Source organism: Bombina bombina, chromosome 12 (assembly GCF_027579735.1).
Source record: "Bombina bombina isolate aBomBom1 chromosome 12, aBomBom1.pri, whole genome shotgun sequence".
NCBI classification, from domain to species: domain Eukaryota; kingdom Metazoa; phylum Chordata; class Amphibia; order Anura; family Bombinatoridae; genus Bombina; species Bombina bombina.
This window is the reverse complement of record NC_069510.1, coordinates 92,291,853-92,308,404: the sequence shown is the minus strand read 5'-3', so window position 1 is coordinate 92,308,404 and position 16,552 is coordinate 92,291,853. Positions and strand designations below refer to the sequence as shown.

Genomic DNA, 16,552 nt, shown 5'->3' with positions numbered 1-16,552 from the left:
AGGCAGCAAGTAAACCAGCGCCTAGGATCAACTGAAAACGGAGACCAAACATCATCCAAACTCAGAACCCTGAGGAGTTCTGGCAAAATTACATGTAGCAGACCCAGGCGAGGTAAACACCTGAGTCAAGAACACACAGCCATCCTCAGGATCACACAGAGAATGCTTGCTAGAAGCGGCTACTAAAAAGTAGAGTGCTAAACCTCCATTATAGAACAACCCGCAATGGGATCCACAAAGGAAATGCTGAGGGAAAAACTCATCCACCGGAAGAGCCAGAGCGAGGAGAGGTCCGAGCCCCCCAAATAAACAAGAACCCGGAAATTGAGATCCCCCATCTGATATAAAACCAGACTCCCGGGAGATACCATACAATGCCCAAAGTAAAATGGAGAATGAAAAAAACTTGCAAGTCCCGACCAGAAGACAAGACCACCCCTTGCCAGAGTCCAACGCTCCAAGGAGCTAAGGAAGCAAAGGCCGAAACAAGGTCACTAGAGCCCTAGCCGCAACAGCCACCTATGACCAAGAGCAAGGGTATACCTCGAGGACAAGGTCGCTCGAACAAGGGCTAGCCTCCACATCAGCCCCAAACATCAGAGGAGAAGAAGAAGAGGGATGCGTAGCATCCCCCAGCTCCAGGTTAAAACCCTAAACAGAGCAAGGAGACCACACTGCCCATGTCCCTACAAAGGAACCAACTCCCGAAGGGAACCAGGTCCCCCTCCGCAAGGTCTCAAGAAGAGGACCACAGCAGGAACAAGTCCAAGGACAATTCTAGAGTCTCAGAAGGCCAAACCATTCAAACAGCGGTAAGGAGGTGCTAAGCCCCCCAAACCTCCTCAGAGAGGAAAGAAACTCTAGGCCCCGAGGAAATCGGAGCAGAGAGTGACGCAGCGGAACTCCACTGACCCGGTCACCAGATTGAGTGATGAATAAGGACTGAAACAATCTTCCAGTCATACGAATCCTTCTAGAGTGTTTAGCTGAACTTGAAAAGAAAAACAAGAAGACACACAAATAATAATGTGAGCACTCAGCGCCCCACCAGACCAGCCAGGCAGAACCGGCACCACGTGTCTGAACATGCCACAGGACAGAAGATCTGACTCCCAGCAGGACCGCAGCTTGGGTCATAACTGTCAAGTTGGCTAAATCCTCCCTCAGAGGGGAAGGTAAAACAGACAAACCTAGGACTAACGTGTCCCTTAACAAGCTTCCGAAGAAGCAACCAGAGAGAATCTATCCCAGAAGTTCCCGAAGAAAACACATAATCGAAATCAAAAGACATCCTAACCGGATAAAAGAAAATATAAGGCAACCTGTAAGTTAACGCCAAGGAAAAAACAGGCATACCCGCGGGACCAGCCAAACGGAACCCTGACCTTCCAACAAAAAACTGGGAAAGATCTCAATAAGCAGACAATTTGGAAATTACGTCATCCCCTCATGTCTAATGAGTTGAGCCATTCAAAGTAGAATACTGCAGATTCCGTATCCGTTAAGGATAGGATCCTTCAATAACTCAAAAACGTGTCTGAGTAAAACGTGAAGACGCGCTATTCTGTAACGAAAGGCACAACACTCAGGGACAGCTACACCCTCAGGGAGCTGTATAGGCCCACCCAAGGTCGGTAGACCCGGGACGATTGGGCACAAGCACAAATAAACGTCTGGACTTTGCAGACGCATAATCGCCAAAAATGTGTGAAAGCAAAAACGAGCTGCAACCTCAGTGGGGAACAAGCCGCCCTGTAAGGAGAGATAAACATAATCTAGGTTACTCGCATGTGTAGTAATAGGGAGCGGTAGGGAACTTGCCTCTTGGAGGACAGAACCCCCAAAGGCGGATGGGTCAGCAGACCCCTGATTCCTCAAGCCAGAGGAACATGGCGCTCTATTACGGCATATCGAACATAACTGATTGACCTGTGTCAACGGGGCCAATTCGCTTTCTTCACAAGTCGAAGAATCTGAAGAGGTCCCAGTATCAGAATCCTTCATAACTAAAGAATATGCTAATATGGACTAAGAAAAAAACTTAAACGGCACCTGACACCAACAATGGCTGGGGCACTCACCACCTCCTAGAACCAGACACAAGCAGACTTTTTCACTCGCCACACGGTCAGGAATGTGGAAATGGAAGACCAGAACGTAAACACGTCTAGTCACAAGGTGAACCGTACAGTCCAAGAAAAGCGCGCCCAACCATAAGGTTGCGTCACTTCCAAAGGCCTATTATGTTCTAGCCAAGAGCCCAGTTAACACTATACATAAGCAGATTGAATCACATAACAAACATGATTAAAACCCCCCCTGTTCAATAATCCCCCTCGGGAGATATTACCCTCGATTCCAAGATAACAAAGGAGCCTCACTTAGGGCCCTATAAATATAAGTCCTGCAAGATAATTCCTTACGGGAAACATTAATAAGTTACAATACATTCTGATGAAGTAAAATGAAACGATCTTACCGGAATCTACGCCGTGGAACAGGAACACGGCCCTTCAATTGTGACGAATAGTAGCAGCGCCTCCACCATGGACTTGAGAGAAAAAAGCAGGCAGCGAAGCGAAGTTCGACAACGCTGATTGCTTGTGGAATTGTTAATATGAGTCGGGATGGTTTCGCAGAAAGACTCTCCCTGCATCTCCAGACTCTTACTTTCATCCAGGCTCTCACTGAGAGACTGATAGGATTACTCAAAACTCCCGTCCCATATCAAAGAGTACTACCCTTAATAAAAGACAAAACAACTTCTGACACTTCTCTGCCCACCTTCTGGGACAAAAGGCAAAGAATGACTGGGGGGTGAGGGGAGTGGGAGGAGTATTTAAGCCTTTGGCTGGGGTGCCTTTTGCCTCCTCCTGCTGGCCAGGTTCTTATTTCCCAAAAGTAATGAATGCAGCTGTGGACTCTTTCGATTTAGGAAGAAAAGTACTGTAAACCTGTATATTGAGCAATAAACCTATATATACAAATTGAGCAATTATTTCAGTGACACAGAAAAGTCTGGAAACAGAATATGCCAAGGCAGTAAATGAGAAAAGTAAAGACCCCCTTATAAAAGCTTTGCACACAAACTTTAATATTCCCCCACTCTCTTGGAAAAATTTGAGAAACTCTACCCCTTCACTCTGAGGAAAACAACAGATGTAGGAGAAAATTTGAGACTTTACCTCAGCAATGCTGCTAAAAGAATAAAAGGCGGTACTTAGCGTGTGGAAGAAATATGAACCCATGATCTAACAATTTTAAAAGACCATCAATACAAAAAGGTAAGGAGTGCTAATCCGACCCGAGAGTCAGAAGTGAGTAGGGCACAATTAATTTGCACAATCAAAGAAGGAGCGCGCAAAGGGGAAAAAAGGAATGAGAAAAAAAATACCTACGGCCTTAAACTAACTTTGAGTTGTGGCACACAATAACCACCAAAAAGAACTACAACATTAAAGAAAAATCTAAATAATTGAAGTGCGCATATCAATTATAACAAGGTCCTTAAAGTCCAATGATGTATCTCTGTCCAGTCTAGACTACAATAAATGTAGAAGTCGTATTGTGGTATTACATGAGATGTCAAACATTAAACGGACAGTTTACTCAAAAACATTCTCCTCTTTAATTTGTTCCCAATGATCCCAATACCTGCTGGAGTGTATTAAATTGTTTACAAGTATTTCCATTACCCTTATATTGGCAAATGAAAGTTTATTTAGCCTGTGGTATTCCCACCCATCCTGAAAGTTTTTGGTCTCGAGGCTAAGCTGTGTTAACAAAGCCAGTAGAAGAAAGTACACTCCCAGTGGGTTATAGAAGAGATAAGGTAATAAAATGATAATTTTCCATTGTTCTCTTCAAGTAATGGTGATTGGTTTATGGACAGATATAAGATAAAGAAGCAGGTATATGTACACAATGTGATAAAGTAATGAGATCTGCTTATACCTACAAGCTCAACCCATTTTATTAGGTTGTGGCTTCAAAACACAAAACCAGCTAATTCATATACACAAATAAGCCTTAAAAAAGAAAATCTCATACATTTTTTACTCTGCAGCTGGTAAAAAAAAGTAATTGGAAACACATTAAGGGAAAAACAATTGTATAGTATACTGTCCCTTTAAGAAACATATATATATATATATATATACACATACACATATGCCCCCAAGGCTATGATGTAATATGACTTAAGCACCAACTAATAGCTTGTGGACTGAAAGAGTACAATATGTGACCTCAATATTATACTAACCTGGACTACACTCGATCTACTGTGCTTGCCTACTGCATAAATGACAGGTTCCAGTATACAGCCCATCCCAGTACTGAGCACATTACTGCAGAAGATCACTATGTAGAGTACACAGACAAACCATCAGGAGAGGGCTGAGGGACTGGTCCACGCAACACCCGTGGCAGGCTTGTGAGCAACTCCTACACCGGAGTGGTTATTTTCACTATCAAATACTGCAATCTCCCCTGTCTCTCAGTAACAGCTCTCTGAGGGGGACACACTGGGCCTCATATCAATCTGAGAAGCCCTCTCATCACATATTTCAGAGCACCGCAATTCTTCACTTACGTCCTTAGAGACAAAGATTAAACTGTCAAACCAGTGAGGTGGGATGGATAGTATGCTCTTCGAAGTTTGGGAATCTTTGCCTCCTCCTAGTGGCTAGGAAGTGAATCTCAAGAGTAATGGATTGTGACCTCACTACCTTATGAAAGAAATAGGAAGGGAAAAGGAGAAAGGGAAGAGAGAAAGCAAAGTTAATGAAGAGAAAGAAATGAGAATGAATAGGAAGAGTGATAGAGAGGAAAAGAAAAAGAGAGAACAAAAGGAGGAAGAGAGAAAGAAAAGATAGACTTCTAACTTTGATAAGTAGTTTATTTTTGCTTCACACAACTGCATACCAAATACCATGTGCTAGTATGTAAGTTTTTACATCTATTACATTCCATTTCCTCCCGTTACTTCAGCTATAACTTGAGTCGTTCACTTTTACTCCTAACATTCTCAGATTTTCAGATGCAAGCGACATATTATAGCTAATTGAGCATGGACATCTAACAGTTATCGTCAAATGCAAGACGCAAGTGCTTTCTAAGTTTACAGGTTCAATGTAAACTGTTTGTCAGGTACTTACTAATAGTGGTAATAAAGCTGACCAATCTTCGAGGCGATTTCCCCAATCTGCCACCGTTTAAGACCATACCGGTTGTCCAAAACTTGTCTAAAGATAACACAAAGCAAAAATAAGAGTGAATAAATGTAAATTTAAATTAAATGTTTTATATATATATATATATATATATATATATATATATATATATATATATATATATATATATATATTGTGTGTGTTAGTAAATCATACAGCAACGGACAAGTATATTGAACATCATTGCTTCTTGGAAACTGATAAACTCTAAAAACTGAAGCTTCAAAGGGATATCAAACATGAAATAAACACTCTATGATAAATCATTTAAACCTAAGGTAACTTTACAGATTCACTTTTTCTTAAAATTATATTAGTTGTATAAATATTGAAGAAGAAAGTCTAAAGTTTTAGTCTCCATAAAGTAATTAGTGCCACAAAGCTGAAACCTAGGTTTAAAATCCTGCAATCTTATTCGCTTAGTTGAGGCAAGTTAGGGATATTTTTAAATAAGCTAATAGAGTAAAAGCTATTAATGCCCCTGTAAGTGCTCTAAATTGTATTATTCTATTATCAATGGACGATAAAATGTTTAAAGTGCCATAAAACAGGTTGAGATCTGTAAAAGGGCTAATTAATATAAAATAGTTTGCATAAAACAAATGTTTAAAAATTGCTTGCAAGTATTTTAAAATAATTTTCAAAAATAAGCAAAATGAATTACATAGCTAAGCTGCCTGGAGCAGCTAACTCCACCACTCTTATCAGTGTTTAGACACAGGCATTGTATTTCAACTGAGTTCACAGCTTCTAGGCATGCTCCAGCAGATAATCCCTATTCACTTTTGCATTTGACCTAAAGAACAATAAACATAGATACAGCCATAAAAGGAATTGTGTGGGGGGAGTTAGAGATTTACAATTCAGAAACTAAAAAGAAAGGGTTAATGGCGAGGCACTGCAGTATAAATTTGCAGGTAAAGTAATTAAAGTACATATTATATTATTTTGTCTCTATCCTAACTTGTTTTATGTCCCTTTAAAGGGACACTGAACCCAAATTTTTTTCTTTAATGATTTAGATAGAGCCTGCAATTTTAAGCAACTTTCTAATTTACTCCTTTTATCAATTTTTCTTCGTTCTCTTGCTATCTTTATTTGAAAAAGAAGGAATCTAAGCTAAGGAGCCAGCACATTTTTGGTTCAGTACCATGGACAGCACTTGTTTATTGGTGTTGTTTAATCAGCAAGGACAACCCAGTTTGTTCACCAAAAATGGGCCGGCATCTAAACTTACATTCTTGCTTTTCAAATAAACATACCAAGAGAATGAAGAAAATTTGATAATAGGAGTAAATTAGAAAGTTGCCTAAAATTGTATGCTCTATCTGAATCACGAAAGAAAAAATCTGGGTTCAGTGTCCCTTTAATTGTGCATAAATAGAAATATTGCAATGCACCTTCATTACTTAATTTCTCTGCTTTCATTGCAATTTACCAAAAAATGAGGTGTTTCTACTTCCCCTAGAGAGGCTAGAGTGTGTTAAGAGGACAGACACTCCCGCATGCTGCAGTGTGATTGGCTGACATGTGCAGGAACTAGTTTAAATGTGTCCCTAATTGGTCACAGCAGAGGTAATATAAACAACATTAAAGAGGATTTCAAGGGGTGTGTCCCAGATGTGCAATAATGCATATTTTTATAATAATAAAACAGTTTTAAAGGCTATAAAAACATTTACTTTGCACGTTTATCTTGTAATGTAGTGGATAACTTCTGATGCATAAATAAAAAATGCTTTCATGTCCTTTAACTACATATACATTTGCAGCTAATGATTCAAAAGTCAGGGGGTCAAAAACCCGATGGATGTCTTGTCTGTGGATTCAGAGGGAATTTTGTAAAAATCAGTGCACTAAACCAAAAGCATTGGATAGGATGGCTTTGATACATGTGTGTAGATTCGAGTCAAGCCAACTTTTGCTAGCATACTAATGACATATGATCCTGAAGGGATGTGTCCTCAAAACATCCACCTGTTTGCAAGATATCCTCCTAACAGAGGTTACTACAAACCCATCACAACATAAGTCACAATATTCAACATTTGATACATAATCATCATACCATGACATCCTAAAATAATCTAAACTGCTAACAAAACTAAAGCACTTAAAAAGTGTATGCATATTGATACTAAAAAATCTACTTTGTTGCAAGCAATATTAGCATACTGTCACTTTAAAGGGACAATGAACCCAAAAATTTTTTTCGTGATTCAGATAGAGCATTCTATTTTAAACAACTTTCTAATTTACTCCTATTATCAATTTATCTTCGTCCTCTTGCTTTCTTTATTTGAAAAAGAAGGCATCTAAGCTATTTTTTTGGTTCAGAACCATGGAAAGCACTTGTTTATTGGTAGGTAAATTTACCCACCAATCAGCAAGAACAACACAGTGTGTTCACCAAAAATGGGCCGGCATCTAAACTTACATTCTTGCATTTCAAATAAAGATACCAAGAGAATGAAAATAATTTGATAATAGGAGTAAACTAGAAAGTTGCTTAAAATTGCATGCTCTATCTGAATCACGATAGAAAAAAATTGGGTTCAGTGTCCCTTTAAGGAAAGCAAAAAAACAGGGGTGTGTAGACTTTTTATATCCACTGTATATATCAGTCTCTGTAAAAAAATGTATTGATATAGTCCTCCTGTATGGCAGAAACAATCACTCCTAATGTAAGAGACAATCAACCACTTCTTTATTGTGAAGAGAAGGGTAAAGATCCAGTTAATCTTGCTGCCTGAATTCCAAGGAACAGAGCCAACCAGAGAAGGAAGTCCCAGCAAAATCTAAGACGAACAGAAGAGGGAAAGGGCGCACAGAAGAACTGGATCTGGGTGTAGTATAATTAGTTTCCAAAAAGACAGGAAAAACATGTAGAATTTGCACTCACTTTTTGTGACCTCAAACATTATGAGGTATGGCAACAGTAGGGAGGCTCATCATAGCCCTGGAAAAGACCTTCAGGTATGTATATTTCGAATAGGGGCAATAAATTATTAATGATAAATATTGGCATTATCAAATAAACATGATTTATTGCCCCTATTCAAAAATGAAGTTAAGCAAATATATGTACAGCTTTAGATGCAGCTTTTAGCCAGGTTTGGAATTATTACTTTGAATTAGGCTAGTATCATATGAACTTTTTTATATGAACATATGGCTGATAGAATTCTATCAGCCAATCGGAATCTAAGGGACGTCATCTTGGATGACGTCACTTAAAGGTACCTTCATTCAGCTTTAGTCCGTCGGATGAAGAGGATGCTCCGCGTCGGATGTCTTGAAGATGGACCCGCTCCACGCCGGATGGATGAAGATAGAAGATGCCATCTGGATAAAGACGAAACTAATAAGGTATACCAAAGCGCCAACTATACGAAGGCTGGGTCTGGACCTAATGCAATATTGTCAAACGATTACAATAAACAATTTATTGAGTACACAAATAAGTTAAAAACATGGATCCATGTATAAACAATCAAATTTATACAACAATAATAGCTAAATGAATAGTTAAAACAAATAGTTATGTAACGGATATAGCATTTAAAATTGTGCAAACATTGCTCTTAAAAATATTCATAAATAATTCCAAATTTAGTATAAGGCTCACAACAGAAATTCAACTTTGTGTTTACCATATACACATACACAAATTTGTAAAAGAAAGATATGATGGTGTAGATTGTTTTTAGATCAATAGAAAATGAAATTGTGCTTACCAGTCGACGCGTTTCGGTCACAAAGAGACCTTCTCTTTGTGACCGAAACGCGTCGACTGGTAAGCACAATTTCATTTTCTATTGATCTAAAAACAATCTACACCATCATATCTTTCTTTTACAGAAGGATCATCCAGGGATTATAACAAAATATTTGCCAAGAAGATAGAATTTTGGGTTGGAAAACGGCTAGCAAGTACTGACACTGCTATTCAGTATAAAACACTTGGAAAATCACCATAACTATTGCTGTTAGGATTCACAACACTTTAAGGATTATTGTTTTTTCTTAAAGAGACACACTACTTATTATAATTTATTGTTGGATTATTTTTTCTATTACGTTTTCACTGTTGGACTATTTTTTGGACTATTATTTACATTTATATAAGTTACTATTGGAACACACCACAATTTTTTGTAAATTTTTGGTTTTTCATTTTTCACAATCTTTGTTCTTAATTCACGTTTTTTGAAGATCAACCTATTTTTTGACCATTAATATCTTTTGTACACTAATTTTTGCACACAACTTTTTTGATACACATTCTTTACATTGGCTTATTGCTGTCACAATATTTTTTACTTGACAATGCGTATGTGGTAAACACACAGTTAAAGGTCTTACTCAGAGCCTTACACATTAGTCAATATTGGCAATATTTAGTATTGCATAGAATCGAGAACATTATTGGTTAGATAATATTATACAACTGACTAATATATTTCACCTATTATGTGTATGTGGTAAACACAAAGTTGAATTTCTGTTGTGAGCCTTATACTTAATTTGGAATTTTTTAGGAATATTTTTTAAGAGCATTGTTTGCACAATTTTAAATGCCATATCTGCTATTTAACTATTTGTTTTAACTATTCATTTAGCTATTATTGCTGTACAAATTTGTGTATGTGTATATGGTAAACACAAAGTTGAATTTCTGTTGTGAGCCTTATACTAAATTTGGAATTTTTTATGAATATTTTTAAGAGCAATGTTTGCACAATTTTACATAACTATTTGTTTTAACTATTCATTTAGCTATTATTGTTGTATAAATTTGATTGTTTATACATGGATCCATGTTTTTAACTTATTTGTGTACTCAATAAATTGTTTATTGTAATCATTTGACAATATTGCATTAGGTCCAGACCCAGCCTTCGTATAGTTGGCGCTTTGGTATACCTTATTAGTTTCATCTTTCCATTTTGACAACTAGGTGTCAAATTATCAAAGCCAGAGGTCTTATTTAGTAGGCGCTAGGTGTACTCCACTACCATCTGGATAAAGACTTCTGCCCGTCTGGAGGACCACTTCGCCCGGCTTGGATGAAGACTTCTCCCGGCTTCATTGAGGACTTTGGCCCGGCCTGGATGAAGACGTCTCCCGGTAAGTCGATCTTCAAGGGGTTAGTGTTAGGTTATTTTAAGGGTGTATTGGGTGGGTTTTATTTTTAGGTTAGGGACTTTGGGCCTGCAAAAGAGCTAACTGCCCTTTTAAGGGCAATGCCCATCTAAATGCCCTTTTCAGGGCAATGGGGAGCTTAGGTTTTTTTAGATTTGGGGGGTTGGTTGTGTGGGTGGTGGGTTTTACTGTTGGGGGGGTTGTTTGATGGGTTTTTTTCAGGTAAAAGAGCTGATTACTTTTGGGGCAATGCCCCGCAAAAGGCCCTAGGTTTTTTTTTTATTTTGGGGGGGCTTTTTTTATTTTAATAGGGCTAATAGATTAGGTGTTATTAGTTTAAATATCTGTAATTTGTTTATTATTTTCTGTAATTTAGTGTTTTTTTTTCTTTGTACTTTAGCTAATTTAATTTAATTTAGGTAATTGTATTTAATTTAGTTAATTTATTTAATTATAGTGTAGTGGTAGTGTAATTTAGGTTAGGTTTTATTTTACAGGTACTTTTGTATTAATTTTAGCTAGGTAGTTATTAAATAGTTAATAACTATTTAATAACTATTCTACCTAGTTAAAATAAATACAAACTTGCCTGTAAAATAAAAATAAACCCTAAGCTAGCTACAATGTAACTATTAGTTATATTGTAGCTATCGTAGGGTTTATTTTACAGGTAAGTATTTAGTTTTAAATAGGAATAATTTAGTTAATGATAGGAATATTTATTTAGATTTATTGTAATTATATTTAAGTTAGGGGGTGTTAGGGTTAGAGTTAGACTTAGGGTTAGGGGTTAATAACTTTAATATAGTGGCGGCGACATTGGGGGCGGCAGATTAGGGGTTAATAAGTGTAGGTAGGCGGCTGCGGCGACATTGGGGGTGGCAGATTAGGGGTTAATAAATATAATGTAGGTATTGGCGATGTTGGGGCAGCAGATTAGGGGTTGTGACAGACCCTTCTGTCAGGACTGAAGGAGTTAATTGTGTTTAGCTAAGAAACTAATTTCTAAAGACAGGTTTTCTGGCCTCAGCTATTGTGTGCTATAATTACATTTAAGTAATAAACAGGCCATTGTTTAATCACCCTCAGAGAGCAGACGCTAGGTGATAAGACAAGCCAAATGTGTTTAAGTTGTTATCTGCCTAAGTAAAGTATTTAAGTAATGTAATTCTACTGTTTCATAAAAGGGCGTCTTCCCCTTTTTATCTAAATGTACAAGAGTCTTTCAACCCCCCCATCTGGGGTCAAACCTGTATAAATACTAGGCATCTAGCCTTTAATAAATGTCATTCTGTTTTTAAACCTGAAACTGGCTGGGTTGTGAATTGCTGATTCCCTATACAGGACATTGTTCATCTGGTATTAACCCTTGGTACACTGTTGGTACCGTAACAGGGGTTAATAAGTATAATGTAGGTGGTGGTGGTGGTGTCCGGAGCGGAAGATTAGGGGTTAATAATTATAATGTAGGTGTCGGCGATGTCGGGGGTGGCAGATTAGGGGTTAATAAGTGTAAGATTAGGGGTGTTTTTGACTTAAGCAGCGCTGGTATTGGAGTGCGGTAATGAGCCAAATTTTGCTCAACGCTCACTTCTTGTCTTTTAACGACGGGTTTCTGAAAACTCGTAATACCAGCGCTGTCTGTAAGTGAGTGGTGAGAGAAAACTGCTCGTTAGCACCGCATAGCCTCTAACGCAAAACTCGTAATCTGTGCCTTAGTTTTTTATATATATATATTAATAATTTGAAATTTTTAAGTCGTCAGAAATGGTAATCTGTTTTTGCCAGCAACTATCCGTTTTTTCCACTAACAAAGATGGCAGCTAGGCACATGTTTGCTAAGGAGTAATGATGCATAAATTTAGAGTTGTAGGGGGGGGTGGCCCCACCTCTGAAGAAGCAACCAATATTTGTAAAATGTGTCAGGCTCTGCCCCCCGACACTATTCACTGGTCTATTAAGGCAGCATAGCCAATCAGCTGCACTGTGGTTCATCTTATGCACATACAGCTGACAGGTTCGTGCCAATATTTAGACACAGTTTTTACTTGTTTGTTTTTTTTCTGTACGTTTTATGTACATACACTATATGTATTTGATCCACCACTGTGTTTGTGTGATATATTAAACCGTTTTTTCATCTATACACGGTTACCTCATTTGCCAATTTAGTTACCCATAGCCATAAGTCCCTAGAGAGATTGTTTGTAGGACTGATACCTCCTGAAAGGGGCGTCATCTAGATCTATCTCCTGGGCTGGTGTGCCATACAAGTGGGTCAAAAAACTGTGGATATACATACCTGAAGGTCTCTTCCAGGGCTATGATGAGCCTCCCTGCTGTTGCCATACCGCATAACGTTTAAGGTCACAAAAAGTGAGTGCAAATTCTACATGTTGTTCCTGTTTTTGTGGAAACTAATTATACTACACCCAGATCCAGTTCTTCTGTGCGCCCTTTCCCTCTTCTGTTCGCCTTACATTTTATATATATATATATATATATATATATATATATATATATATAAATATAAATATATACATACACACACATAGACATGTATATGTATGTATCTCTATGTTAAAGCACCTGAGACCTATATCTTTGAGGCCGTTATATCTTTTTTATTGCAACTGAACTTTTAAATGTATTTTTGATGTATTCTGTGACACTTTTTATTCGAGCTTAACAGTTAACCAGAGCTGAGGCTGCGCTATCCTGACGGGCGTTAAGCTTGTAATACGCACACTACTTCAGCTGTGCGCAAACATTCTCGATAAACTCAATATTGTTTGCACGTGCCACTAGTAATCTGGCCCTATAAAAGAAATACAGATGATTCCACTTCTCTGCAAACAGTTAGTAGTTTTGTCTGTGTCGGTCCAATGTGCATGTTTCTGGGGTTAAGTACTTCTCTGTCACACATGCCTTGCTAAACCAATGCTTACTGCAGTTTATTTATATAGAAGTGTATAATATTGTAAAAACAGAGAATTTAAAAATGTATTCACTGTTTCTGTGAGTAAAAATACCCACAAATGTTGCATAGCGTATGCGTCAGTGTTTTTGGATAGCACGTGGATTTAAATGTACCACCAATCTGTACTAAGAAGTAGTATTTAAAAAAATGTACCTTTGAAAGAGCAGATTGTATCAGTTATGTGTATTCTCACCTATGCTGCTGTTGAAACTTCCATAATTTGGTATACACATCAAATGTCCTTCCAAAATACGATTGCCATTGCTTCTGCCCGTATTGTGGCAAATCCCTGGAATGACAAAGTCACTTTTACTACAATATGTTTCTCGTTATGTAAAATAAAGGACATAGATTATAAAATGTCTGCAGAGCCGCAAGAAGTATTACTGAACATCTATGCTGAGAAATTCACAGCTTAATGGAATACATTTGTTGTTGGGCTAATATTTTTTTTAATTTCTATATAAAAGCATTTGAAGAAATGATACTGAGCTAAACTGGCTATAATCTCTTGCAATGTACATTTTAACATTGACATCAAACTATTTTAAAGGGCCAGTAACCCCACCAAATAAGGTTATATAATAATGCACACAGTGCAGAATTATATAACATTAGCCTAGCGCCACGTTTCTAAAGCAGAGTATAGCAAAGATATTTACCTACGATAATCTATTTTTCAGAACGCCGCTCCTGGCTCTACTGAGCGGGTCTGTTTTTTACCCAAGCGCATTGGGCACGCTGTCTAGTCACAGCACGCCCGATCGCGCCATTAAATTGAATGTGCTCGCTCCCGCTCGGGTATGGTAGCGAGAGCGAGCTACATTCAGTTTAATGGCGCGATCGGGCGTGCTGTGACTAGACAGCGTGCCCGATGCGCTAAGGTAAAAAACAGACCCACTCAGTAGAGGCAGGAGAGGTGTTCTGAAATATAGATTATCGTAGGTAAATATCTTTCCTATACTCTGCTTTAGAAACGTGGCACTAGGCTAATGTTATATAATTCTGCACTGTGTGCATTATTATATAACCTTATTTGGTGGGGTTACTGGCCCTTTAAGCTCCTTTTCATAACAGTTATCCGGTCAACAATATTTTGCATTGTTTAACTAGACATGAATGAAAGAATGTATTATATTATATTATTATAAAGTGCCATTATTTTAATCTCATTATCTTCCAACACAAAAACATTGTACATTCAACCTGATAAATTCCTTTCTTTCTTGGTGGTGATAGTCTACGAAAATCCTTACATATGGGAATTACATCACCTGGCCACCAGGAGGAGGCAAATACACCCCACACCAAAAAGATTAAATATTGCTCTCATGGAGATGGGCCACCATAGACAGACGACCGGAGGACAAGAAAACTACCTGATCGCTGTCATCACCACTCAGGCCCATTTAGACCCCTACAGTTAACTACAGGCCTTAACTACCCCTCTTGGGTACCCACATAAACCTACCCATAAAAAAGAAAGTCACACAATAACCACAAAAGACTGTGAACTGCCATTATAGAACTTTGAAAAAGAGACTCAACTATGCTGTTTTTACAGTTTATACTATCCTTCTCTGCCTAAATACATTTTATATAACGCTATTTGGCTAGACCCTCGTCTCCCCCTTTCCTGTCCAGCTAGTCTGGATAGGTCACTACCCTTCCCCCCTTCCATTAGGTCATATCCCCTTGCTCCCTGAGACGAGAATTCCTTAATTTGTATGTAATTGTGCACTAACAGAGTTTATTGTATTGCACAACTATCTTCTCTAATCTAGGTGTACGTAACAAGTCCTCAAGAATCATTGTTTGTTACCATTTAAAGATTTGTTACTGGGCGCTACTAGCTCTCTCACTCTTTCCTTTCCTGTCTAGTCAGTCTAGACAGGTCACCTCCAACTTCCTTTTCCCCTTTCTTCAGGTCGTAACCCTAATTCCCTAGAGTGGGAGTGACTACTGGTGCATATAATACGATAACGACACTTTTCTCCCCCGCAACCATTTGAAGCCCCCACCAGGGCTCCACTGTGGTGGACTACTTACACAGTAACCTACAACAGCTACCAATTTACCTATCTTTTCCAGACTAATCCCTCATCCCTCCCTGCATCTTACCTCCTTTACCCCTTCATTTAAGTTAGGTAACATCAACCTAACCTCTCACCCGGACATTCCTTGCTGTCTAGAAGATATGGCCACCCTCAAACTCTTAACCCACAACATGAGAGGCCTTAACTCTCCACACAAAAGGAGTCTACTTTTAAGACTTTTCCAGATGTTGCCTTTCTACAAGAGACCCAGTGGACTCTCGACAACCCCCCACAACTTTTTAGTAGAGATTACTCAATTCTAGAGCATGCCCCATCCACTAAGAAATCCAGATGCACTGCTATTCTAGTACATTCCTGATAGTCATTCACAAGCTTAACCACGTGACATACACCCTAGTTTCAATTTACCTCCCCAACACACATCAACCCAAGACACTGCAGAAAATTCTAAACGCAGTTGACAAAGTAAAATTAGATAGGGTTATCCTTGCAGGAGACTTCAACATGACAAGGGACACCAAATTAGATAAGAACCCTCACAACCTTACTAAATCTAGCCTACAAGCTGAACACCTTTCTTCCAGTTTTCAAGAAAATTATGTCCCAGTCAGGATACTATAACATCTGGAGATCCCTTCACCCAAGAGATAGAGATTATACTCACTTTTCCCATCCCCACCAGGTGTACTCTAGAATTGAGTACATCTTTTGCTCAGCAGAAACGTTAGACTAAGTCAAACACTCCACCATAGCACTTTGCTCCTTGTCAGACCACGTTATATAGACAATTGACCTCCTTTCTGTAGAAAATTACCACATCAAATCGTCCTGGTGCTTAATGTTCCCTTTCGTGAAGAGTTTACGAAGGGACATCAACTTTTTTATGCAAATTAATGATAATGGTTCGGTAGACGATGACTCTCTCTGGGGAGCAGCAAAGGCCACAATACGATGTTGCCTCATTAGGAGATAGGCCTTCCTTAAAAAACAGGCCAGTCTGTCCCTAGCTCAATCTCACCTCAAATTACGAACTCCAGAAACCCTAAATCATATAAACCCATCACCTCAGACTATAGACCAGATTAAAGGGACACTGAACCCAATTTTTTTCTTTCATGATTCCGATAGAGCATGCA

At 38.4% G+C, this 16,552-nt stretch overlaps 1 protein-coding gene across 2 annotated transcripts in view; it reads right to left on the bottom strand.

Moving 5' to 3' along the window:
• Window positions 1-16,552, bottom strand: part of SCAI (suppressor of cancer cell invasion) — a 573,395-nt gene that overhangs the window by 370,215 nt on the left and 186,628 nt on the right. For both annotated transcript variants that reach the window (XM_053695796.1, XM_053695797.1), the window contains exons 3-4: window positions 13,553-13,648; window positions 5,160-5,246 (exon numbers count right to left, since the gene is read on the bottom strand). In XM_053695796.1, the coding sequence (XP_053551771.1) occupies window positions 5,160-5,246; window positions 13,553-13,648 (183 nt within the window). The remainder of the gene's footprint in view (window positions 1-5,159; window positions 5,247-13,552; window positions 13,649-16,552) is intronic.